Source organism: Heterodontus francisci, chromosome 4 (genome assembly GCF_036365525.1).
Source record: "Heterodontus francisci isolate sHetFra1 chromosome 4, sHetFra1.hap1, whole genome shotgun sequence".
Lineage (NCBI taxonomy): Eukaryota > Metazoa > Chordata > Chondrichthyes > Heterodontiformes > Heterodontidae > Heterodontus > Heterodontus francisci.
This window is the reverse complement of record NC_090374.1, coordinates 15,142,922-15,169,899: the sequence shown is the minus strand read 5'-3', so window position 1 is coordinate 15,169,899 and position 26,978 is coordinate 15,142,922. Positions and strand designations below refer to the sequence as shown.

The 26,978-nt window shown below is 47.7% G+C and overlaps 1 protein-coding gene across 1 annotated transcript in view; it reads right to left on the bottom strand.

Annotated features, from left to right (window-relative positions):
• The window catches only part of LOC137368913 (sialic acid-binding Ig-like lectin 15), a 36,783-nt gene extending 11,103 nt beyond the window's left edge, over positions 1-25,680 (bottom strand). Inside the window, exons 1-4 of the mRNA XM_068029197.1 lie at positions 25,499-25,680; positions 7,605-8,006; positions 1,455-1,838; positions 731-761 (exon numbers count right to left, since the gene is read on the bottom strand). Coding sequence (XP_067885298.1) covers positions 731-761; positions 1,455-1,838; positions 7,605-8,006; positions 25,499-25,550 — 869 coding nt within the window. The 5' untranslated portion in view covers positions 25,551-25,680. The remainder of the gene's footprint in view (positions 1-730; positions 762-1,454; positions 1,839-7,604; positions 8,007-25,498) is intronic.
• Between the last annotated feature and the right edge of the window lie 1,298 nt (positions 25,681-26,978).

Genomic DNA, 26,978 nt, shown 5'->3' with positions numbered 1-26,978 from the left:
AGTATAAATTCGGACGGATGGTGTGAGACTAGCATTGCTGCTGATACTATCCGCTTCTCAATCAGAGAGTTAGGTTAAAATTGCTCTCCCTAAAGTCAGAAGTACCCAGAAATTTCAAAGTGAAACAGTATAAGTATTTTCCTAAATGTTCTCCCCTTTTCACCCAGAGGATTGCTCTCTAATTGCGGTACAGGTCTTTAAGCACTACCAGCCACCAATAACAAACCCACCTGGCATTATTCACCTGGGAGCAAAGGCAGAAAGCGCCATCGGGCTATTCGGTCAGGGAGGGAATCGCTGTCATACCTTATCCAATCCTGAAATCCAATAGGGTTCACTGGAATGTAATCAGAAACCCATCGACCCTGAGCAGGCTCTTTGCAAGAGTTTTCTGATTAGTCCCATCCCCCTACTCTTTCCCCAGACAGCTGCATTTTTTTTCCTTTTCAAATATTTATCCAATTCCCTTTTGAAAGTTATTATTGAATCTGCTTCCACCGCCCTTGCAGGTATTGTATTCCATTGTGTGCATCAATTCTCAACAGCTGTGAGCTCCATTCCCATGGGAATCTGAGGGATATTTAAAGCCCATTCCCATGGGAGTCTAATATGGCTACAGCTAAAAAAGGCATGCAGATTAAATGTTAATTTGACATAGATTGTTGTAATGATATAACATTAAGAAGATAGAACACATTTAATCTAGAAAAACTGAAAGGTAGAATCGTACCTTTTTGCCTGTGGGGTAAACGTTGCTGTTCCTGAATGGGGAAAGAAAGGAAAAATATTTGAAGCATTTCAGTTACCAGGCTCTCACTGTGGTGTTAATAGTTAGTTTGGTGCATTGTCTCATGCAAATGGTTCTAACTGGACCAGCCATATAAATACTGTGGCTACAAGAGCAGATCTGTAACTGGGAATTCTGCAGCGAGTAACTCACCTCCTGACTCCCCAAAGCCTATCCATCATCTACAAGGCACAAGTCAGGAGTGTGATGGAACACTCTCCACTTGCCTGGATGGGTGCAGCTCCAACAACACTCAAGAAGCTCGACACCATCCAGGACAAAGCAGCCCGCTTGATTGTCACACCATTCACTCCCTCCACCACCGCCGCACAGCAGCAGCGTGTACCATCTACAAGATACACTGCAGCAACGCACCAAGGCTCCTTCGACAGCACCTTCCAAACCTGCGAAGGGCAGCTGAGATTATGACCACCTGAAAGTTCCCCTCCAAGTCACACACTATCCTGACTTGGCTTCTCCCTCCAATTTCCTGTCTCCTCCCAGGTTTCTCCCTTCAATTTTCTACCTCCTCCAATGCCTCTCCCTCTCATTTCCTATCTCCTTTCAGTTCCCTCACCTTTTGATTTGTAGCTTCTTGTGTAACTTGAGGTGAGGCCCTCCTATCCTTTGTAATGTTACATTACATTCTTAAATTATAATAACATACCTCTCTTTCGCCTCCAGATCATTACGACAATAACAATCAGGATTATCAGACAGAGACCTCCAGCCGAAGCACAAATTATTATTTTGAGCAGACGCCACTGTTCATTGAAGCTGGTGAAGTAGATGGTGTGGGTGACATTGCCCCGGTCATTGGTGGCCACACAGCTGTAGTTGCCTCCAAGCTTCGGGTCATGTAGTCTCCCTATGATCTGATATTTCTCTGGACCTCGCATTACCGGCGTGTTGCTGCCATTCATGGGAATTCTGTTGTTCTGGGGATCAATCCACATGATATTTGGAGAGGGTTCTCCTTGGGCAATGCACACAATGGTGAACTGCGTGTCATTAATGGTTTGGATAGAGACGTTGAGAATGGCTGGCGGACCTGAGAACAAAGCGGATAGATATGTGGTTAAAATAAGACGCTGAAGTAATCTACCTCATGACTAGCGCATCGAGCCAGTGTATTTAAAGACAGACAGGAAGCCAGACTGAATGACACACTGGGCTAGATGAGGAAGCATGTGACCGGACATTATCTGTGAGACTGGAAAGAGGAAGATATAAAAATGATACTTCAGTCCTATTCTAGGAGAATTGAGCCTGTAGTGCAGACTGACACTTACACTGCAGTACTGAGGGAGTGCAGCACTGTTGGTGGTGCCGTCTATTGGATGAGATGTTAAACTGAGGCCCTGTCTGCTAATCTCAGGTGGATATAAAGGATCCCAGAGTCCCTATTTCAAAGAGCAGGGAGTTCTCCCAGGTATCCTGGTATATATTTATCCCTCAACCCACATCACCAGAATAGATTATCTGGCCATGACCCACTTTGTGAAAGCTTGCTGCATGCAAATTGGCTGCTGGGTTTTCCATTGGCTGCAACAGAGAGTCCTAAGGAAAAACAGCGAGGTGGAGACCTTCGGCAAGGGAATTCCAGGGTCCTGCCATGAACACTCTCTCTGGACTAATGCTTTGTCTTTTAATCTATGTATTAGCACTCCCTTTGCCTTTGTGCCGTGACATCTTTGTCATTTAATCTCTCCTGCCCTTTGCCCTATCACACACCTTCCCTATTGTTCTTCTTCCCCCCTCCCCCCCCCCCCCCCCCCCCCCACCTTTTCACTTTCTCAAAGCCTATTACATTTCTAACCTTTGCCAGTTCTGATGGTTAAGGTCTTGAATGCACTGCCTGAGAGTGTGTTGGAGGCAGGTTCAATCGAGGTATTCAAAATGGAATTAGACTGTTATATGAAAAGGCAGAATGTGCAGGGTTACAGGGAGAAAGGTGGGAATGGCACTTGGTGAAATGCTCATTGAGAGCTGGTACAGACATGATGGGCTGAATGGACTCCTTCTGCACTGTAACAATTCTGTGACTCTGTGATGAAAGGTCACAGACCTGAAATATTAACTCTGCTTCTCTCTCCACAGATGCTGCCTGACCTGCTGAGTATTTCCAGCACTTTCTGTTTTTATTCCAGAGCATGGGGTCTGGGTAGCTGAAGGTGGTTCCTAGGAAGGAACACAGGTAAAAGAATGGCCATTCAGACCCTCTAGCCTGTCTGTCATTCAATTAGGTCATGACTGATCTGAATTTTAACTTCCTCTACCCACCTTGGTTCCATAATACTTAATACAGTTGGGTTGATCGAACAGCAATGCACAAGAGTCAAGAGGAACGGAGAGTTTGGTGCGGATGTTTTGTGCTCCGGAAATCCAGGTGGTGAAGGATAGAACTGGAGCCAATCTTTACACCCTTTATAAGCATTTATTTACAGAGATACACATTGCAAACATGCACCGTCTGACCTAACTTTCAGTCTATTCCTTTTTATACCTCTTCTGATCCAATCAGAAGGTCGGCAATCAAAAGGAACTAAGTGCCCCTTCTGAAAGGTGCCCCACTAATATACGGTAACAAAAAAATCCCAAACATTTTACACCAAGCCGAACTAATCAGATTCCCAGGGGCGATGATGCACTCCAGCCTCCTGTTGCCCACTGGTCACGGAAAACCTGAAGCGTACGAGCGGACATCATGTGCTCCAACTCCAGGGACACCTGTGCATGGATGTTGCCATAGAAGAGAGGCAGGCAGTCAGGGAAAATGACCCATTCAACTGCCCGCTGCCTGGACCTATTGATGACCACTTTCCCAGGCCCAGACGCAATCCCATGAGGAGATCCTCCGATCTGCCCACTCCCCTCTGCACCAGGTGGCAAAGATCAGGAGCTTGGGACTGAAGTGCAGCCAGAAATTGAGGAGCAGCCTCCTCAGATAATGAAAAAGAGGGGCTGCAGCCTCTCACCTCTGACAAAGGTGCAAAACATGGGCTCCTCCAGGCCGCAGAAATTACAGGCAGCCCGGGAGGCCGTGAATCGACTTTGACAACCTGGTGCACAGAACTGCCGCATGCAACACCCTCCACACCAAATCGGCAAGACTCCCAACTGGACAGCCTCCCACCGGGGACCCTCACCTCCTCTGGATAGCCAACGAGAGTTGAGAAATGGAGGGTGTGCAAAAGCAGCCCGAACAGGAGACCAGTCGGTGCAGAGTGGAATGGCACGGAGGGGATTTCCAATGAGATGTTCTGTCTAAACGGGGATCAGCTGTGAGGAAAGTCCTCCACCCGCCTCAGCCACCTCGACACCTCGAGTGCAGTCAGGGCTGAGCACCACTTCTTTAGACTCTCAATAGCTTTGGCCATGAGCTGGACCACCACCCAAGGATGCACTTTATGCCAACTCTTCCAGCACCATCCAGCCCAGTCTATCCTGACTCTGGCCACCTTGGCAGCCAGCGTCCCCTCCTCCATCAGTCACATGAACCTGTACGGATCGATTTCTGAACCGCGGCTTCCGGAGGATAGCCACCACTTCTGATGGGGAACGCTCCGGCTGGAGGCAACCATATTCCAGACCCTGATCAGTTCCGTGTAAGAGACAGGCAGCTCCTGCAAGGGGGCGTGGAGACAGGAGGCCCAGGGCAATAAACAGCAGCTGCCCATCGTAATTGATGCCAAGCAGCTGGCAGAAGAAATACGTCTCCAGCGGCACCATCTAGGAGGGTCCTCAACATGCAGGGTCGAAGGTGAAAAGTCACTGCCTGGGTGCGAAGGCACACCAGCACCTGACCGAAGTGGGAGACCCAGCACCGTGGCAGAGAGCCAGTTGCTGCCTTTTGTCCCAGAAGAAGTCGACCAGTTTCTTCTGTATCTTAGCGACTAACTCTGTGGGGGGGGGGGGGGGTGGGGGAGGGGAGACCAAGGTGACCAAGCAGTACCACAGCATCGCGGCCGCCAGTTAGTTTATGTCCAGCGCTCGGCCCCTGTCGGACAGCACTGGGAGCAGATCTGTCCCACGCGCTATGCAAATACTGATCTTGGCCTTCAGCTCTTGCCAGTTCCCCAGCAGGGTGAAGATAGACTCCCAGGTAGAGGAGGTGGATGATGCTCCTGAGCTCCTCCGGCAGGGAATCCAGCCGCCACTGACCCACCAGGAGTCCAGCACATTTCTCTCAGTTGATCCTGGCGGAGGACACCATGGAGTAGACCTGCTGACACTTGCACATCCTCCACTGGTCAACAGGATCCGTGACCATGAGGAGGACGTCACTGGTGTAAGCCATGAGGATGACCCACCCAGCCCCCATAGAGCCAGTCCCATCAATCTCCTCCGCAAGATATGGGGTGCCCCTGACGCACTCCACTCCCAAAGTGTCATCAAGGACTCATTAAGCTTAACCAGACACTCTGGATCTGGGCACTGAAATGCGTCCCGAACCCAAAAGCCTGCAGAATCCTAAAAAATAGTTGTGATCAACCCTGTTGGACGTCTTCTCATGATTCAGGAAAGGAAGGCGACTGACAGACCAGTATTCTGGAACAGGTGGATCAGGTCCCAGAGCAGGTGGATGTCGTCTTGGATGGACCGGCCCGGGACCATGTAGGACTGGTCAGGGTGGATCATGTGGGCCAGCACAGAGCCCAGGCGGGTAGACATAGCCCAGGCAAAGATCTTGTAGTCCATGCTGAGGAAGGAGACTGGGCACCAGTTCTTAAGCAGATGGAGATTAGAGCAGCAGGACAATGATGGCCCTACACCAAGAGAGGGGAATTTCCCTGGTCACCAGACTTTCCCCCAGGACCCATGGGTAGGTGACCCCCTCCCCCCCCACCCGCTGTGGGACTCCACAATCAGTACATCCAGCCCTGGGGACTTGCCCCTCAAGGGCTGAGGGAAGCATCAAGATGCTCGGTACCCTCCAAGCCCACCTTTGGCAGGTCCTCCCACAAATCTCTGCGAGCAGCCTCGCTGAATGGATCTGTAGAGAGCAAAGGCCAGGACCTGGGCACCGATGCTCTCTATATCTGAGACCAGGGATCCATCATCGGCCAGCAGCCCCAGGATCTGCTTACAAACCCCCTGCCTTTTCTCCAGTAAGTAGGAGCAGGGGGAGGCATGGTCCAGGTCTTGGAGGAATCGAACACGCAACCTCATGAACGTGCTGTTCTCTTTGCAGACCTCTGCAGGACCGGGTCTTCACCAGCCTGACCAAGACAGGACTCCAGGTCGAGCACCTCCTACTCCAACCGCTCAACCCTGGTCTTCTGCCTCCTGGTCGACCCCCTCGCATACTTCTGACAGAAGACATGGACACGGGCCTTGTCCATATCCCGAGTCCTGGAGCCGTTCATCCTCCAGCAGCAGGTTGTTAAAATGTCTCCACTCACATGGAGAGTAGCACCAGCTCCACCCACATCAGGTGGTGGGCAGTGCACGGCACCAGCTGCACAGAAGCTGCCAGAACACGAGAGATGAACGCCTGAGAAATGTAAAGGAGGTCGATTCCTGACCCTCCTCCTTCAGACTGCATGAAAGTGAAAGGGCTGGTACGGGAGGGAGATTTCCCCAGACGTCCATCGAGTTGTAGGAGTTAACCAGTTTCCTCAACTTCCCCATTGTCAGCCGGCCGATCTCAGAGTGGCCCCTCACTCTCTCCATCAACCCCCCACCCACCCCTATCCATGTGGAGTACTGTTCACTCTCTTCATCACTCCAACCACCCCTCCCCCCAACAATCTGGTGGGGTACCAGAGCAATCCCTCACTCTCTCCATCACTCCCCTCCATCCCCCTTGACCCTGCAGCCACGCGTGGTACCGGAGCAGTCCCTTGCCCTCTCCATTGCCAGTCAGCTGCGGGGGGTACCAGAGCAGTCCCTTGCCCTCTCCATTGTCAGCCGGCTATGCGGGATACCGGAGCAGTCCCTTGCCCTCTCCATTGCCAGTCAGCTGCGGGGGGTACCAGAGCAGTCCCTTGCCCTCTCCATTGCCAGTCAGCTGCGGGGGGTACCAGAGCAGTCCCTTGCCCTCTCCATTGTCAGCCGGCTATGCGGGATACCGGAGCAGTCCCTTGCCCTCTCTATTGCCACCCGGCTGCACGGGGTACCGGAGCAGTCCCTTGCCCTCTCTATTGCCACCCGGCTATGCGGGATGCCGGAGCAGTCCCTCAAGTCAAGAGTACTGTTGAAATTTCTCCCCTCCACCAAGGATGATACATTTGCTGGCGTCATTGGAGTCAAGATGAGCGGACACTTCTTCAAACAAGTACGTTTGCTGCACGTCTGCCTGGGGAGTGGACATATTCACTCGGTGGAACAGCACATGCACAAGCCAGAGGTGAGAAGAAGTCAGTGACCTGGCACAGGCTCCTTGACCCCAAGACCTCCGGCTGAAAACGTGAGGCCAGCAAGGCAGCCACCTGGCCAGGAGGATGGGAGGTCAGTCAGTCGGTCAGGGGAGCACTAGAACCATCGGGTCTGGGGGTGAGAAAGGCACAGGTGGCAGTTTCAGCAGCTGATGGGCTGAGGGAGGGGATGGAGGTGGAATTAGATGGTCTTTGTGATCGAGAATATGGGGTTAGAAGCCCAGCTTGGGATTGAACAGACGTGGTTCAGCTTGAGATAGTGTCCAGGGAGGTGTGGAGTCACTAGTAAAAGGTATGGGGGTAATGTTGGTAGCCAAAGACAATGACTCTAGAGAGAGAGAGAGAGAGAGAGAGAGATTTTCACCTGTCTATCAGACTCAGGGCAGGTCTAATTCTATTCAGTATCCACCAGCAATTTAAATTCATGTTGAATTTACCTGTTATTTTCAGGATGGTTCCAGGATTGGTTTCATCCATGTAAGGAGGTAATCCCTGACGTTTCACTTCCACACGACAGAAATACTCACTGTTGTCATCTAACATGGCATTCTTCAGCTCTAATGAAGCATCCTTCTTTCTGGGGTCCCCAGCCAGTCTGTATCGGCCATTAATGTTAGTGTGAACTACATTTTCAAATATTTTACTGGTCTTTAGTCTGTTAGTCGAGTTGAAGAGAACTGGTCCTGTATAAAACACCTTCATCTTCCAGATGACAGTAATATCAAAGGTAGTGTAATCCGCATAGGAAGACCTGAACTTGCAGGGGAGAACGACAGAGTTCCCAGCACTACCATCCACTCTCCTTGGTACTTCCACAGACACTGACACTCTATCACTTCCTGCAGGAATACAAGAGTTAGTGAGTCAATCAACTGCTTGTTTAAATGTCCCTCAACCAAATGACCAGTTTGCTTTGCCTTTTCATTTCGAAGCCAGAAGGAGGCCAAAACAAATCAACAATTGTTCTCCTTAGAGAAGACAAGGTTGAGAGGAGATCTGATAGAGGAGATCGAAATCATGAGGGCTCCGGACAGTGTAGGTAAGGAGAAGCTTCCCATTGGCAGAAGGATCTAGAACCAGAGGACACTGATTTAAGGCGATTGGCATAAGAACCAAAGACGACATGAGGACAAACTTTTTTTTTTTACACAGCGAGTGTTTAGGATCTGGAATGCACTGCTCGGGTGTGTGGTGCAGGTAGGTTCGATCGTGGCTTTCAAAACGGAATTGGATATTTATCTGAAGAGAAAAAATTTTCAGGGCTACAGAGAAAGAGCAGGGGAGTGGGACTAACTGATTTGCCTTTGTAGAAAGGCAGCATGGACACGATGGGCCGAATAACCTCCTTCTGTGCTGTAACCATTCTACGATAAAAGTGCCCCCTTTTTAAGAGGGGACAACTAATAGAAACCCAAACTATAAATAAATTGCATTATTATTTGCACTCTCCCCTCCACACTCCAGTCATGGAAAGCCTTTGGCAGATACCCTTTGGTCCTTCTCCAGGGTCACCTTGGAGGGGGTATCAGACACTATGCAGGAGGAAGGGACAGAGTTCGGGGTGTGACTGAATATTGGGTACAGTAATGCAGTGGCTCTGGTATTAGCCACCCAGAAGTTGTGAGTTCAAATAAAAGCAAAATACCGCCGATGCTGGAAATCTGAAATAAAAATAAGAAATGCTGGAAATACTCAGCAGGTCTGGCAACATCTGTGGAAAGAGAAGCACAGTTAACGTTTCAGGCCAGTGACCCTTCTTCTGACCTGAAATGTTAACTCTGCTTCTCTCTCCACAGATGCTGCCAGACCTGCCTGGTATTTCCAACATTTCTTGTTGTGACTTCAAATCTCACCAGAGCAGGTCAGGGCACCTGGCATCAGAGAAAAGTAATTTTGTTTTATTTGTTTAGTGGGATGTGGGGGTCACTGGCTAGGACAGTATTTATTGCCCATCCCGAATTTCCCTTGAACTGAGTGGCTTGCTAGACCATTTCAGAGGGCATTTAAGAGTCAACCACATTGCTGTGGGTCTGGAGTCACATGTAGACCAGACCAGGTAAGAACGGCAGATTTCCTTCCCTAAAGGACATTAGTGAACCAGATGGGTTTTTACAACAATCGACAATAGTTTCATGCTCATCATTAGACTAGTGTTTAATTCCAGATTCATTAATTGAATTCAAATTTCACCAATTGCCATAGTGGGATTCGAACCCACGTCCCCAGAGCATTAGCCTAAGAGATTCTGTATTGTACTGCACATGTGACTCATGCCCCAGTGCAACTCCATGAGCTCTGGCCAGGCTCCAGCTTCTGTCCAAGGTTGGTGCTCACCATGTACAAGTCCAACGACGAGTGCTGGCAAGCTATTCATCTTTGGACAGAAGGAAGCATCACAGCCTGACCTGTGACTCTATCCATCCCTCCCAATGTCCCTCATGAGTGAATCACTGTCTACCCAGAGGTTTGGCAAACTGGGATAGTAACAGTGCAAAGGGCAGATGGGCGAAGTATTTCTGAAGTTGTTCAGGAGAATTTTCTTGATCAGTACATTTCTAGCCCAATGCAAAAGGAGGCATTGCTGGATCTAGTTCTCGAGAATGAGGTGGGTCAAGTGGATCAAGTGTCAGTAGGGGAACACTGAACGGACAGTGATCATAGTATCACGAGGTTTAGGTTTGCTATGGAAAAGGACAAGGAACAATCCAGAGTAAAATAATTATTTGGAGGGAGACAATTTCACTGGCAGGATAAAAGGATCTATCCCAGGTAAATTGGCGTCAAAGATTAGCAGGCAAAACTGTAACGGAACAATGGGCTGCCTTTAAAGAGAAGATGGTTCGGGTCCAATGATGTACATTCCCATGAGGGGGAAAGGTAGGGCAAAGCCAAAGCTCCCTGGATGATGAAAGAGATAGAGAGTAAAATGAAGCAGAAAAAGGGCGCACATGACAGATGCCAGGTTGATAATACAAGTGAGAACCAAGCTGATTATAGAAAGTTCAGGAGGGTAGTCAAAAAAGGGCAATAAAAGCAGCAAAGAGAGAGTATGCAAAGAGACTGGCATCGAGCATAAAAGGGAATCCAAAAGTCTTCAATAGGCACATAAATATTAAAAGGGTGGTAAAAGGAGGGGCGGGCTGATTACAGACCGACAAATGGAGGCAGAGAGCATAGCTATGGCACTAAATGAGCTGTTCACAATCTATATCAATGATATGGATGTGGAGACCAAATGTAATATTTCCAAGTTTGCTGATGACACAAAACTAGATGGGAATGTGAGTTGTGAGGAGGATGCAAAGAGATTTCAAGGGGATTTAGACAGGCTAAGTGAGTGGGCAATAACAGGACAGATGGAATATATGCGGAAAAATGTGAAGTTATCCACTTTGGTAGGAAAAACAGAAATGTAGAGTATTTCTTAAATGGTGTGAGATTGGGAAGTGTTGATGTCCAAAGGGCGTCGTTGTTCATAAGTCATTGAAAGCCAACATGCAGGTTCAGCAAGCAATCAGGAAGGCAAATGGTATGTTGGCCTTTACTGCAAGAGGATTTGAGTCTTGGTGAGACCGCACCTGGAGTATTGTGTACAGTTTTGGTCTCCTTATCTAAGAAAGGATATATTTGCCAGAGAGGGAGTGCAACAAAGGTTCACCAGAATGATTCCTGGGATGGCGGGATTGTCCCATGAGGAGAGATTGAGGAAACTGAGCCTGAATTCTCCAGAGTTTAGAAGAATGAGTAGTGATCTCATTGAAGCATACAAAATTCTTACAGGGCTCGACAGGATTGATGCAGGAAGGATGTTTCCCTTGGCAGGGGCTCTAGAACCCAGGACACAGTCTCAGAGTAAGAGGTAGGCCAGATGGGGAGGAATTTCTTCACTCGGAGGGTGGTGAATCTTTGGAATTCTCTACCCCAGAGGACTGTGGAGGCTCAGTCATTGTTCAAGACAGAGATTGATAGATTTCTAGATATTAAAGATATCAAGGGACATGGGGATCATGCGGAAAAATAGCATTGAGGTAGAAGATAAGTACGTACCTGTCAGGCAGGGAGGAAGTTGTCGAGCGAGGGAGCCGTGGTTTACTAAAGAAGTTGAAGAGCTTGTCAAGAGGAAGAAGAAGGCTTATGTTAGGATGAGACGTGAAGGCTCAGTTAGGGCGCTTGAGAGTTACAAGCTAGCCAGGAAGGATCTAAAGGGAGAGCTAAGAAGAGCGAGGAGAGGACACGAGAAGTCATTGGCGGATAGGATCAAGGAAAACCCTAAGGCTTTCTATAGGTATATCAGGAATAAAAGAATGACTAGAGTTAGATTAGGGCCAATCAAGGATAGTAGTGGGAAGTTGTGTGTGGAATCAGAGGAGATAGGGGAAGCGTTAAATGAATATTTTTCGTCAGTATTTACAGTGGAGAAAGAAAATGTTGTCGAGGAGAATACTGAGATTCAGACTACTAGGCTAGATGGGATTGAGGTTCACAAGGAGGAGGTGTTAGCAATTTTGGAAAGTGTGAAAATAGATAAGTCCCCTGGGCCAGATGGGATTTATCCTAGGATTCTCTGGGAAGCCAGGGAGGAGATTGCAGAGCCTTTGACCTTGATCTTTATGTCGTCATTGTCGACAGGAATAGTGCCGGAAGACTGGAGGATAGCAAATGTTGTCCCCTTGTTCAAGAAGGGGAGTAGAGACAGCCCTGGTAATTATAGACCTGTGAGCCTTACTTCGGTTGTGGGTAAAATATTGGAAAAGGTTATAAGAGATAGGATTTATAATCATCTTTAAAAGAATAAGTTCATTAGAGATAGTCAGCACGGTTTTGTGAAGGGTAGGTCGTGCCTCACAAACCTTATTGAGTTTTTCGAGAAGGTGACCAAACAGGTGGATGAGGGTAAAGCCGTGGATGTGGTGTATATGGATTTCAGTAAGGCGTTTGATAAGGTTCCCCACGGTAGGCTATTGTAGAAAATACGGAAGTATGGGATTGAAGGTGATTTAGTGCTTTGGATCAGAAATTGGTTAGCTGAAAGAAGACAGTGGGTGGTGGTTGATGGCAAATGCTCATCCTGGAGTTTAGTTACTAGTGGTGTACCGCAAGGATCTGTTTTGGGGCCACTGCTGTTTGTCATTTTTATAAATGACCTGGAAGAGGGTGTAGAAGGGTGGGTTAGTAAATTTGCGGATGACACGAAGGTCGGTGGAGTTGTGGATAGTGCCGAAGGATGTTGTAGGTTACAGAGGGACATAGATAGGCTGCAGAGCTGGGCTGAGAGATGGCAAATGGAGTTTAATGCGGAAAAGTGTGAGGTGATTCACTTTGGAAGGAGTAACAAGAATGCAGAGTACTGGGCTAATGGGAAGATTCTTGGTAGTGTAGATGAGCAGAGAGATCTTGGTGTCCAGGTACATAAATCCCTGAAAGTTGCCACCCAGGTTAATAGGGCTGTTAAGAAGGCATATGGTGTGTTAGCTTTTATTAGTAGGGGGATCGAGTTTCGGAGCCACGAGGTCATGCTGCAGCTGTACAAAACTCTGGTGCGGCCGCACCTGGAGTATTGCGTGCAGTTCTGGTCACCGCATTATAGGAAGGATGTGGAAGCTTTGGAAAGGGTGCAGAGGAGATTTACTAGGATGTTGCCTGGTATGGAGGGAAGGTCTTACGAGGAAAGGCTGAGGGACTTGAGGTTGTTTTCATGGAGAGAAGGAGGAGGAGAGGTGACTTAATAGAGACATATAAGATAATCAGAGGGTTAGATAGGGTGGATAGTGAGAGTCTTTTTCCTCGGATGGTGATGGCAAACACGAGGGGACATAGCTTTAAGTTGAGGGGTGATAGATATAGGACAGATGTCAGAGGTAGTTTCTTTACTCAGAGAGTAGTAGGGGCGTGGAAAGCCCTGCCTGCAACAGTAGTAGACTCGCCAACTTTGAGGGCATTTAGGTGGTCATTGGATAGACATATGGATGAAAATGGAATAGTGTAGGTCAGATGGTTTCACAGGTCAGCGCAACATCGAGGGCCGAAGGGCCTGTACTGCGCTGTAATGTTCTATGTTCTAAGATTGGCAACGTACACAGGCAAGTACATAGGCCGGATGGCCTACTCCTGATCCTATTTCGTATGTTCCTATGTACTTTGCATCTGTCTTTACCAAGGAAGAAGATGTTGCCTAAGTCATAGCGAAATAGGATGTTGTGAGATACTGGATGGGCTGAAAACTGTGGAAGAGCAGGTACTGGAAAGGATGCATCCTAGCTTACTGAGGGAATTAAGGGAGGAAATTGCGGAGGAACTGGCCACAATCTTCCAATCTTGCTCAGATAGAGGGGTGGTTCCAAAGAACTGAAGAATTGCAAATGTTACACCCTTGTTTATAGGGATAAACCCAGCAACTTCAGGCCAAGATAATTTAACCTCAGTGGTGGGAAAGCTTTTAGAAACGGTAATCTAAGATAATATTAACAGTCAGTTGGACAAGTATGGATTAGTTAAGGAAAGCCAGCATGGATTTGTTAAAGGAAATTGTGTTTAACTAACTTGCTTGAGTTTTTTGATCAGGTAACAGAAGGTTGATGAGGGTAATGTGGTTGATGTGGAGTACATAGACTTCCAAAAGGCATTTAATAAAGTGCCACATAATAGGCTTGTCAGCAAAATTGAAGCCCGTGGGATAAAAAGGACAGTGGCAGCATGGTATGAAGTTTGTTAAAAGACAGAAAACAGAGAATAGTGGTGAATGGTTGTTTTTCGGACTGGAGGGTGGTAGACAGTGGGGTTTCCCAGGGGTCAGTACTGGGACCACTGCTTTTTTTGATATATTTAAATGACTAGGAATTGGGTGTACTGGGCACAATTGCAAAATTTTCAGATGCCATTTGCTCATAGTCTCAACTGTGGTTCAGTTGGTCGGGCTCTCACCTCTGAGTCAGAAATCTGTGGGTCTAAGTCTCGCTCCAGGACTTGAGCACAAAAATCAAGGCTGATGCTGCAGTGCAGTACTGAGGGAATGCTGCAGTGTTGGAGGTGCCATCTTTCGGATGGGACGTTAAATCAAGGCCCTGTCTGCTCTTTCAGATGGATGTAAAGTAACCTCAGCACTAATTGCGATTTTGGAAATCCAGTGGTTGTGAAAGGCACTATATAAATGCAAGACCTTTTTATTTCTCTTTCATCTGCACAAATTCGTCGGCTACTGCTCAGTATCTGTGGTTCTGCTGTGAAACACTTTGGGACATTCCACAGTATTAACACAGTAAAACTTCAAATTAATGAGTTCCTTTTCCATCCTTGTGATTCCCACAAGAATTTTGTTAAATGTTGTAAAACTGCACAGTTTATTTCCACCCTGTTCTAAGGGATTACATCTGGCTGATGTACATACACAAAATGTATATTATTGAATAGTCTAGGCCTATATTCCCGAGAGTCATATACCATTTAGAGAGGGCTTGACAGGGTAGAGGCTGGGAAGCTGGTTCCCCTGACTGGGGACTCTAGAACACAGAGTCACAGTCTTATTTAGGACTGAGATGAGGAGAAATTTCTTCACATTAAGTATTGTGAATCTTTGGAATTCTCAAGCCAAAGAGATGTGGATGCTCTAACATTGAGTATATTCAACACTGAGATCGATAGATTTCTGGCTGTATGGGAATCCAGGGATATGGGGATAAGCCAAGGAGGCGCAGATGAGGTAGAGGATCAACCATGATCATATTGAATGGATGAGCAGGCTCGAAGGGCCGAATGGTCGACTACTTCTTCTGTTTCTTAAGCTCCTGTGTACAATGAACAATGAAAGCAGTGGGGAAACCCCACTGTATTCTATAACACATGAAAAAATAGGCCATTACTTTACAGTGACTGAATTATTTAAATTCCGTGTGATTCCAGAAATGTTCGCCGAGTTTCAGGGTTTTTATTCTGCAGTTTCACCCTCTTGAAAACCATAAACCAGAGGACACCAATTTAAGGTGATTGGCAAAAGAACCAACTGCAGCATGCAGCAGATCTCCATGTGATATCGGGAGGATGTGATTGAACTGGAGAGGGTGCCGAGCAGATTCACCAAGATGTTGCCTGGGCTGGAGCATTTCAGCTATGAAGAGAGACTGCAAAGGCTAGGGTTGTTTTTCTTGGAGCAGAGAAGGTTGAGAGGGGACATGATTGAGGTATACAAAATTATGAGGGGCATAGATAGGGTAGATAGGAGGAAACTTTTTCCCTTAGCAGAGGGGTCAATAACCAGGGGGCATAGATTTAAGGTAAGGGGCAGGAGGTTTACAGGGGATTTGAGGAAAAGATTTTTCACCCAGAGGGTGGTTGGAACCTGGAACACACTGCCTGAAGGGGTGGTAGAGGCAGGAACCCTCACAACATTTAAGAGGTATTTAGATGAGCACTTGAAACGCCATAGCATACAAGGTTACGGGCCAAGTGCTGGAAAATGGGATTAGAATAGATAGGCTTGATGGCTGGCACGGACACGGTGGGCCGAAAGGCCTGTTTCTGTGCTGTATCTGGGTTGCACTGCCTGAGAGTGTGGTGGAGGCAGATTTAATCGTGTTATTCAATAGAGAATTGGATAAGTTAATGAAGAGAAAAAACTCTGCAGCGCTACTGGGAAGTGGCAAGGGAGTGGGACTAGGTGACTTGCTCTTGCAGAGGGCAAGCATAGACACACCAGGCTGAATGGCCTCCTCCTGTGTGGTAACTATTCTATGATTGGCATGATGGGTTGAATGTTCTCCTTCTGAGCTGCATGATTCTCACTCTGATGAATCATAAGGCAAGAATAAGACTGGAACTTAATCCTGGAGATTTCCTTCATTGTGGTTAAGCCACAACACATTTCTGTATTCCTCACATTGTGAGAACGAGCAATGGGAAGTAGGGGGTTGTGTTGCAGTCATGTGATACATACACAGCCTACACAACACTCAACGCATTTCATTTATTATCAAATCCTGGCATGTGACCTGACCTCTAGTTTGTGGTTTTCAAGAGGGTGAAATTACAGAATAAAAACCCCAAATCTCTGAACACATTTCTGGAATCCCACGGAATTTAAATAATGCAGTCACCATAAAGTAATGGCCAAATTTTTTCATGAGTTATGGTGGGGCTTCCCCACCTCTATCACTGCTTATTATACACAAGAACATAAGAAACAGGAGAAGGAGTTGGCCATTCGGCCCTTCGAGTCTGCTCCACCATTCAGTACAATCATGTCAACCTCAGCTGCACCTCTTTGATTTATCGCCCTATCCTGGATCCCCTAAGAGTCCAGAAATCTATCAATCGCAGTGTTGAACATACTCAATGTGGGAGCATCCACTTCTCTCTGGGATAGAGAATTCCAATGATTCATAATCCTCTAAGCGAAGAAATTTCTCTGCATCTCAGTCCTAAATGGCAGATGCCTTATTCCAAGACTGATCAGGGGAAACAGCTTCCCAGCATCTATCCTATCAAACCCTCTCTGAATCATATCTGTTTCTATGAGGTCATTCTTCTGAACTCTAGACACTCTTTCTTTTGGGCCTCCTTATCTCGAGAGACAATGGGTAAGCGCCTGGAGGTGGTCAGTGGTTTGTGAAGCAGCGCCTGGAGTGGCTATAAATGCCAATTCTAGAGTGACAGGCTCTTCCACAGGTGCTGCAGAGAAATTTGTTTGTCGGGGCTGTTACACAGTTGGCTCTCCCCTTGCGCCTCTGTCTTTTTTCCTGCCAACTACTAAGTCTCTTCGACTCGCCACATTTTAGCCCTGCCTTTATGGCTGCCCGCCAGCTCTGGCGAATGCTGGCAACTGACTCCCACAACTTGTGATCAATGTCACAGGATTTCATGTCGCGTTTGCAGACGTCTTTAAAGCGGAGACGTGGACGGCCGGTGGGTCTGATACCAGTGGCGAGCTTGCTGTACAATGTGTCTTTGGGGATCCTGCCATCTTCCATGCGGCTCACATGGCCAAGCCATCCCAAGCGCCGCTGACTCAGTAGTGTGTATAAGCTGGGGATGTTGGCCGCTTCAAGGACTTCTGTGTTGGAGATATAGTCCTGCCACCTGATGCCAAGTATTCTCCGGAGGCAGCAAAGATGGAATGAATTGAGACGTCGCTCTTGGCTGGCATACATTGTCCAGGCCTCGCTGCCATAGAGCAAGGTACTGAGGACACAGGCCTGATACACTCGGACTTTTGTGTTCCGTGTCAGTGCACCATTTTCCCACACTCTCTTGGCCAGTCTGGACATAGCAGTGGAAGCCTTACCCATGCGCTTGTTGATTTCTGAATCTAGAGACAGGTTACTGGTGATAGTTGAGCCTAGGTAGGTGAACTCTTGAACCACTTCCAGAGCGTGGTCGCCAATATTGATGGATGGAGCATTTCTGACGTCCTGCCCCATGATGTTCGTTTTCTTGAGGCTGATGGTTAGGCCAAATTCATTGCAGGCAGCCGCAAACCTGTCGATGAGACTCTGCAGGCACTCTTCAGTGTGAGATGTTAAAGCAGCATCGTCAGCAAAGAGGAGTTCCCTGATGAGGACTTTCCGTACTTTGGACTTGGCTCTTAGACGGGCAAGGTTGAACAACCTGCCCCCTGATCTTGTGTGGAGGAAAATTCCTTCTTCAGAGCACTTGAACGCATGTGAAAGCAGCAGGGAGAAGAAAATCCCAAAAAGTGTGGGTGCGAGAACACAGCCCTGTTTCACGCCACTCAGGATAGGAAAGGGCTCTGATGAGGAGCCACCATGTTGAATTGTGCCTTTCATATTGTCATGGAATGAGGTGATGATACTTAGTAGCTTTGGTGGGCATCCAATCTTTTCTAGTAGTCTGAAGAGACCACGTCTGCTGACGAGGTCAAAGGCTTTGGTGAGATCAATGAAAGCAATGTAGAGGGGCATCTGTTGTTCACGGCATTTCTCCTGTATCTGACGAAGGGAGAACAGCATGTCAACGGTCGATCTCTCTGCACGAAAGCCATACTGTGCCTCTGGGTAGACGCGCTCGGCCAGCTTCTGGAGCCTGTTCAGCAGGACTCGAGCAAAGACTTTCCCCACTATGCTGAGCAGGGAGATTCCACGGTAGTTGTTGCAGTCACCTTTGTTTTTATAGAGGGTGATGATATTGGCATCGCGCATGTCCTGTGGTACTGCTCCCTCGTCCCAGCACAGGCAAAGCAGTTCATGTAGTGCTGAGAGTATAGCAGGCTTGGCACTCTTGATTATTTCAGGGGTAATGCTGTCCTTCCCAGGGGCTTTTCTGCTGGCTAGAGAATCAATGGCATCACTGAGTTCCGATTTGGTTGGCTGTATGTCCAGCTCATCCATGACTGGTAGAGGCTGGGCTGCATTGAGGGCAGTCTCAGTGACAGCATTCTCCCTGGAGTACAGTTCTAGGTAGTGCTCAACCCAGCGGTCCATTTGTTTGCGTTGGTCAGTGATTATGTCCCCTGATTTAGATTTGAGGGGGGCGATCTTCTTGATGGTTGGCCCAAGAGCTCTCTTCATGCCATCATACATTCCTCTGATGTTTCCGGTGTCTGAGTCCAGCTGAATATGACTGCATAGGTGTTGCCAGTAGTCGTTTGCACAGCGCCTGGCTGTTCTTTGTGCAGTGCTTCTGGCTGCTTTAAGTGCTGCGGATGTTAAATCGCTGGGGGCTTTCTTGTAGTTCAACAGTGCAATGCGCTTAGCGGCTATGACAGGTTCCAGCTCTTCATTAGAGACTATAGGCTTAGACTATTCAATAGTATACATTTCGTGTACACACACCAACCAGATGTAATCCCATAAAACAGGGTGGAAATGCTATATAAAGGAAGAAATAAACTGTGCAGTTTAACAACATTCATGTGGGAATTACAAGGATGGAAAGGGAACTCATTAATCTGCAGTTTTACTGTGTCAATACTGTGGAATTTCCCAAAGTGTTTCACAGCAGAACCACAGATACTGAGCAGTAGCTGAAGAATTGCAGAGATGTTAAAATCTTAGGTCCAAAAGGTAGGTTTGGGAAGGCTTTTGAGCAGAGGTGGAGGGGATTCGGTCGGGCTGAGGCGGCTGAAGTTCCCCCCCTTTGTTAGTGAAACAAAGGGAGGGTGGATGGGGTTAGTAGGAGGTCAGTGGAGGTAGGGCAATCAAAGGGGTGCAGACTGGTGGAAGGTTGGAATAGTTGGCAGAGCCAGGGAGGTGATGGAGGGATCAGTGAACAAGCTCGAGGACTTTGAATTTGGCATGTTGGGGGAACAGGGTCACTAAGGAAAGGAAGACTTGCATTTATATAGCACCTTTCACCACCTCAGGATGTCCCAAAGTACTTTCCAGCCAATTAAGTACTTTGAAAGTCTAAGGAAAAGGATGATGATTGAACGGGATGCAATGGGAGACACAGAAGGTAGCACAATAAGTCCTACAGAAAGAGGCCATTCAGCCCATCATCCCTGTACCACCTCCCTGAACTATTCAATTTATTCCACTCTTTCAATATAACCTTGCAAATCTTTTCCTTTTTAATTATATATCCAATTACCTCATCTCCCCCACCCCCCCCCCCCCCCCAACAACTCCACCCACAGCCTTTTTTGGCAAATATCTGTGTTCTCCAGTTACTGATCCATCTGCCAGTGGAAACAGCTTTACCCTATTTACCCTCTCAAAACCCTTCATAATTTTGGACCCTTCTATTAAATCTCACCTTAAACCTCTCTGCTGTAAGAAGAATAATCCTAGTCTCTCCGTGGAACTGAACTCCCTCTTCCCTGGTACCATTCTAGTAAATATTCTCTGTACCCTCTTCTCATCCTTCACATCCTTTCCATGGTAGAGTCTTGGACAGGTTGAATGTTCAGTGGAGTTGGTGGCAGATCTGACTCAGTGCCCAAACACCAGGATACTGGGGAAATCATGCCTCAAAGTAGATAAAGCATGGTTAAAGGTTTCAGATGTGAATGGGAGGGGAATAGAGAGGACTGAGCTTCAGAGGCAGAAATAGTCTTGGAGACAGACAGAAGGTGAGGCTCAGTTAGGGTTTCAGCAAGAATGAGATAAAATCAGGGGTTCTCAACAAGACGCAGTACGCAAACAATTTAGGGACATTCTCCAGTTCATACTATACATTCCATTGATGAAGCCATGAGCAAACACTTCTAACATTGCAATGAGGAAGGGCCTGAGGGCTTTGAATCAACCTCTTCATAGATTGGTATGAAACCGGCCGGGTAGCTTCACACCCTGACTCTTTATTGTTCAAAACCACTGAAGTACGTAAAATTCTTGGAGGACTTAACAGGTTGGATCCTGAGAGGCTGTTTTCCTTGGCTGGAAATTCTAGGACTAGGGGTCACACAGTCTTGAAATCAGGGGTCGACTATTTAGGACTGAGATGAGGAGATATTTCTTCACTCAAAGAGGAGGCAATGGCGCAGTGGTATTGTCACTGGACTAGTAACCCAGAGAACCAAGGTATTGCCCTGGGAACATGGGTTCAAATCCCACCACAGCAGAAGGTGGAATTTGAATTCAATTAATAAATCTGGAATTAAAAAGCTAGTCTAATGATGGCCATGAAACCATTGTCGATTGTTGTAAAAACCCATCTGGTTCACTAATGTCCTTTAGGGAAGGAAATCTGCTGTCCTTACCTGGTCTGGCCTACATGTGACTCCAGACCCACAGCAATGTGGTTGACTCTTACATGTCCTCTAAAATGGCCTAGCAAGCCACTCAGTTGTATCTAACTGCTACCAAGTCAATAAAAAGGAATGAAACCGGACGGACACCCGGCATCGACCTAGGCACCGGAAACAACAACGGCAAACCCAGCCATGTCGACCCTGCAAAGTCCTCCTGACTAACATCTGGGGGCTTGTGCCAAAGTTGGGAGAGCTGTGACACAGACTAGTCAAGCAACAGCCTGACATAGTCATACTCACGGAATCATACCTTACAGACAATGTCTCAGACACTGCCATCACCACCCCCGGGTATGTCCTGTCCCACCAGCAGGATAGACCCACCAGAGGTGGTGGCACAGTGGTATACAGTAAGGAGGGAGTTGCCCTGGGTGTCCTCAACATCGACTCTGGACCCCATGAAGTCTCATGGCATCAGGTCAAACATGGACAAGGAAACCTCCTGCTGATTACCACCTACCTCCCTCAGCTGATCAGTCAGTACTTCTCCATGTTGAACAGCACTTGGAGGAAGCACTGAGGGTGGCAAGGGCACAAAATGTACGCTGGGTGGGGGACTTCAATGTCCATCACCAAGAGTGGCTCGGTAGCACTACTACTGACTGAGCTGGCCGAGTCCTAAAGGACATATCTGCTAGACTGGGTCTGCAGCAGGTGGTGGGGGAACCAACAAGAGGGGAAAACATACTTGACCTCGTCCTCACCAATCTGCCTGCTGCAGATGCAACTGTCCATGACAGTATTGGTAGGAGTGACCACCGCACAGTCCTTGTGGAGACGAAGTCCCGCCTTCACATTGAGGATACCCTCCATCGTGTTGTGTGGCACTATCACCGTGCTAAATGGGATAGATTTCGAACAGATCTAGCAATGGAAAACTGGGCATCCATGAGGCGCTGTGGGCCATCAGCAGCAGCAGAATTGTACTCATCCACAATCTGTAACCTCATGGCCCGACATATCCCCCTCTCTACCATTACCATCAAGCCAGGAGACCAACCTTGGTTTAATGAAGAGTGCAGGAGGGCATGCCAGGAGCACCAGGCATACCTCAAAATGAGGTGTCAACCTGGTGAAGCTACAACACAGGACTATCTGCGTGCCAAACTGCGTAAGCAGCATGCGATAGACAGAGCTAAGCAATCCCATAACCAACGGATCAGATCTAAGCTCTGCAGTCCTGCCACATCCAGCCGTGAATGGTGGTGGACAATTAAACAACTAACTGGAGGAGGTGGCTCCACAAATATTCCCATCCTCAAATGATGGGGGAGCCCAGCACATCAGTGCGAAAGATAAGTCTGAAGCATTTGCAACAATCTTCAGCCAGAAGTGCCGAATTGATGATCTATCTTGGCCTCCTCCTGAAGTCCCCAGTATCACAGATGCCAGACTTCAGCCAATTCGATTCACTCTGCGTGATATCAAGAAACAACTGAAGTAACTGGACACTGCAAAGGCTATGGGCCGTGACAATTGTACTGAAGACCTGTGCTCCAGAACTTGCCGCGCCCCTAGCCAAGCTGTTCCAGTACAGCTACAACACTGGCATCTACCCTGCAATGTGGAAAATTGCCCAGGTAGGTCCTGTGCACAAAAAGCAGGACAAGTCCAACCCGGCCAATTACTGCCCCATCAGCCAACTTATTTTTTTTTTATTTATTTAGAGATACAGCACTGAAACAGGCCCTTCGGCCCACTGAGTCTGCGCCGACCATCAACCACCCATTTATACTAATCCTACACTAATTCCATATTCCTACCACATCCCCACCTGTCCCTATATTTCCCTATCACCTACCTATACTAGGGGCAATTTATAATGGCCAATTTACCTATCAACCTGCAAGTCTTTGGCATGTGGGAGGAAACCGGAGCACCCGAAGGAAACCCACGCAAACACAGGGAGAACTTGCAAACTCCACACAGGCAGTACCCAGAATTGAACCCGGGTTGCTGGAGCTGTGAGGCTGCAGTGCTAACCACTGCGCCACTGTGCTGCCCATCAGTAAAGTGATGGAAGGTGTCATCAACAGTGCCATCAAGCGGCACTTACTTCGCAATAACCTGCTCAGTGACACTCAGTTTGGGTTCCGCCAGGGCCACTCAGCTCCTGACCTCATTACAGCCTTGGTTCGAACATGGACAAAAGAGCTGAACTCAAGAGGTGAGGTGAGAGTGACTGCCCTTGACATCAAGACAGCATTTGACCGAGTATGGCATCAAGGAGCCCTAGTAAAACTGAGGTCAATGGGAATCAGAGGAAAACCCTCCGCTGGCTGGAGTCATACCTATCGCAAAGGAAGATGGTTGTAGTTGTTGGAGGTCAATCATCTGAGATCCAGGACATCACTGCAGGAGTTCCTCAGGGTAGTGTCCTCGGCCCAACCATCTTCAGCTGCTTCATCAATGACCTTCCTTCAATCATGAGGTCAGAAATGGGATGTTCGCTGATGATTGCACAATGTTCAACACCATTCCTGACTCCTCAGATACTGAAGCAGTCCATGTAGAAATGCAGCAAGACCTGGACAATATCCAGGCTTGGGCTGATAAGTGGCAAGTAACATTCACGCCACACAAGTGCCAGGTAATGACCATCTCCAACAAGAGAGAATCTAACCATCTCCCCTTGACATTCAACGGCATTACCATTACTGAATCCCCCACTATCAACATCCTCGGGGCTACCATTGACCAGAAACTGAATTGGAGTAGCCATATAAATACCGTGGCTACAAGAGCAGGTCAGAGGCTAGACGTCCTGAGACGAGTAACTCACCTCCTGACTCCCCAAAGCCTGTCCACCATCTAGAAGGCACAAGTCAGGAGTGTGATGGAATACTCTCCAATTACCTGGATGGGTGCAGCTCCGACAACATTCAAGAAGCTCGACACCATCCAGGAGAAAGCAGCCCGCTTGATTGGCACCCCATCTACAAACATTCACTCCCTCCACCACTGACGCACAGTGGCAGCAGTGTGTACCATCTACAAGATGCACTGCAGCAATGCACCAAGGCTCCTTAGACAGCACCTTCCAAACCTGCGACCTCTACCAACTAGAAGGACAAGGGCAACAAATACATGGGAATACCACCACCTGCAAGTTCCCCTCCAAGTCACACACCATCCTGACTTGGAACTATATCGGCCGTTGCTTCACTGTCGCTGGGTCAAAATGCTGGAACTCCCTTCCTAACAGCACTGTGGGTGTACCTACCCCACATGGACTTCAGCGGTTCAAGAAGGCAGCTCACCACCACCTTCTCAAGGGCAATTAGGGATGGGCAATAAATGCTGGCCTAGCCAGCGACACCTACATCCCATGAATGAATTTAAAAAAAGAATCTTTGGAATCCTGTGAATGCTTGGTCATTGAGTATATTCAAAGCTGAGATCGATAAATTTTTGGACTCTAAGAGAATATGGGGACAGGATGGGAAACTGGAGCTCATGTACAGGTCAATACTGAATGGTGGAGCAAGCTAGAGGAGCCACATGGCCTATTCTCGCTCCTATTTCTTTATACGCCTCTCCACCTCTTAGCTCCTCAGAAATGATTCCTCTGCCTTTTTCCTTATTAAATAGTTAGTTTTAACCCAAAATCCCCAATTCTCCACAATCTCACACAAAAACAGCAAACGCTCAGCAGGTTAGACACTGCCTATGCAGATAATACAAGTGAGACTACATTATTCGTCGATAACCTTACCTGAACAGAACCTATCAATCTCAGTCTTGCAGGCTTCAATTGACACCCCCCTCCCCCAACATTCAGCCTTTTGAAGGAGTAAGTTCCAGATTTCCACGACCTCTTGTATAAAAAGTGCTTCCTGATTTCACTCCTGCCTGACCTACCTCTAATTTTAGCACAGATATCTGGGAGGGTTTTGGGGCTGGAGGCGATGACAGAGATATGGGAGGGGCGAGGTCATGAGGGATTTGAAAACAAGGTTGAGAATGTAAAAATCAAGGCGCTGCTTGAACGGGACCCAGTGTAGGTCAGCGAGCACAGGGGTGATAGGGGAAAGGGACTTGCTGCGATAAGACACAGACAACAGGGGGTAGAATGTGGGAGACCAGCCAGGAATAGACAAGTCTAGAGGTAACAAAGACATGAATGAGGAGTTCAGCAGGAGATGTGCTGAGATGGGGCAAAGTCCGGCGATGTTACAGAGCTGGAAATGTGTGGTCTTAGTGATGGGGCTAAAATGTGTTTGGAAACTCATCTCGGGGTCATATATGACACCAAGATCTACCAGATGGGTATCCACCCCCATAGAAACCCCCCCCCCCCCCCCCCCCCCGTTTAACAATTCAAAAACCTCAATCAACCCTTAAACTGGAGGGAACACAAGCCAAGTTTATGAAACCCGTCTTCACAATTTCACCCTTTAAAAAGTCCTGAGAACTGAAAGATATCACAGAGGAACAGCAAACAGAATTAGAGAAAAGGGAAAAGAGGGGAATGTTCCCAACTTTCTACACTCAATTTTTTTTCTTGATCGAAACGCGCGTCACTGAGCTAATCTAACAGAACATCCCCTCCCTATACCTTGTTTACTCTGCCCGTCTCCGAGGCTGTATGAGTGGTCGGTTAATTCCAGAGACCCAGTCACAAATACATACCGGAGCTTAGCACAGCTAACAGCACTGGGAGCAGCAAGGATAGAGCTTTCATCGTTACACACTGCAGAAGCCGTCTCAAAGTCTTTCTCTTTCACAATATAACCAGGAAGTCATGTCGCTTCCTCCTTTATAACCGAAAGCAGAGTTATGGTGAAGCGTCCCGAAAGTCCCTCCTTCACTGGTGTCATTCTCTCAAGGGTAAGTTCCTCTAGTCAGTTGCAAAAAGTGTAATAAGCGACAGTCCTGTCCTCACTCACCAGCAAATGTGCAGAGTTAACACAGCAGTTGACTGAACTCTCCAAAGAGGCTGAACCTGACCTGACTGTTTGTGGAATTTTTTCTTTTAATTTAAATTTAAGGGATCTTGTTTTGTTTTGCCAAGGGGAATTTATTCTCGTTCCCTCTGTGGGTAGAATCCTCTGGGATTTGACCTATGTGTGAGCAGCTGGAACAAATTAAATGACACCTTTTCTTATTGCTTTTTTTCTAAGGGACAGTTGTAGCATTGCTGGAAGTTTCTGTGTGTATTTTTAAAAAAATCTCTGGGGGGTGGGGGAAGATACAAGTTTGGAAAGTCCGAATTCAGACACCACGTTGCACTTATCAATGGGGAAGCCCCGAGTGGGGAGTCAGTGAATGGTTCCGGGAGCTGGTCAATGTCTAGTTCCCTCACTTTCATTATTCACCTGTTCAGTGCCAGAACTACTTTCTTCTGGTTGCTTTTCTTTTTTTAAAAAAACCCCAATCTACTTGTTTTGCAGTGGATTTGGTTCTTTGCTTCATATTTAAATTACAAGATCAGTCCAGGGAAGTAATAAGTAATCAGATGTTCCAATGTGACTATGAAACTTATTTACATAAATGAAATACTGGAAATCAGAAATTCTCAGTATCTGTGTGGGGAGAATGGGCTGAATTTTATTGCGGGGCTTCGCAATGACACCCAATGTTGGGGTGAAAAGCGGCTCCCAAGCCTGCACTTGCCGGCAGTGAGTCTGTCTTGGCAATTTTACCTCAACGGCCTCCTAATTAGCCGCCTTGGGCCCCACCATCCTCCTCATTGGCCACCTCCGGCCCACCTTTTTGTTTTAATTCATTCATGGGATGTGGGCGTCGCTGGCCAGGCCAGTATTTATGGCTCACTCCTAATTGCCCTTGAGAAGGTGGTGGTGAGCTGTCTTCTTGAACCGCTGCAGTCCATGTGGGGTAGGTACACCCACAGTGCTGTTAGGAAGGGAGTTCCAGGATTTTGACCCAGCGACAGTGAAGGAACAGCGATATAGTTCCAAGTCAGGATGGTGTGTGACATGGAGGGGAACTTGCAGGTGGTGGTGTTCCCATGCATTTGCTGCCCTTGTCCTGCTTGTTGGCCGCCCCAGGCCCACTGTTCCTCCTAATTGGCCGCCCCAGGCCCACCGTTCCTCCTAATTGGCCAACTAGGCCCAACATAGAAAATAGGAGCAGGAGTAGGCCATTCGGC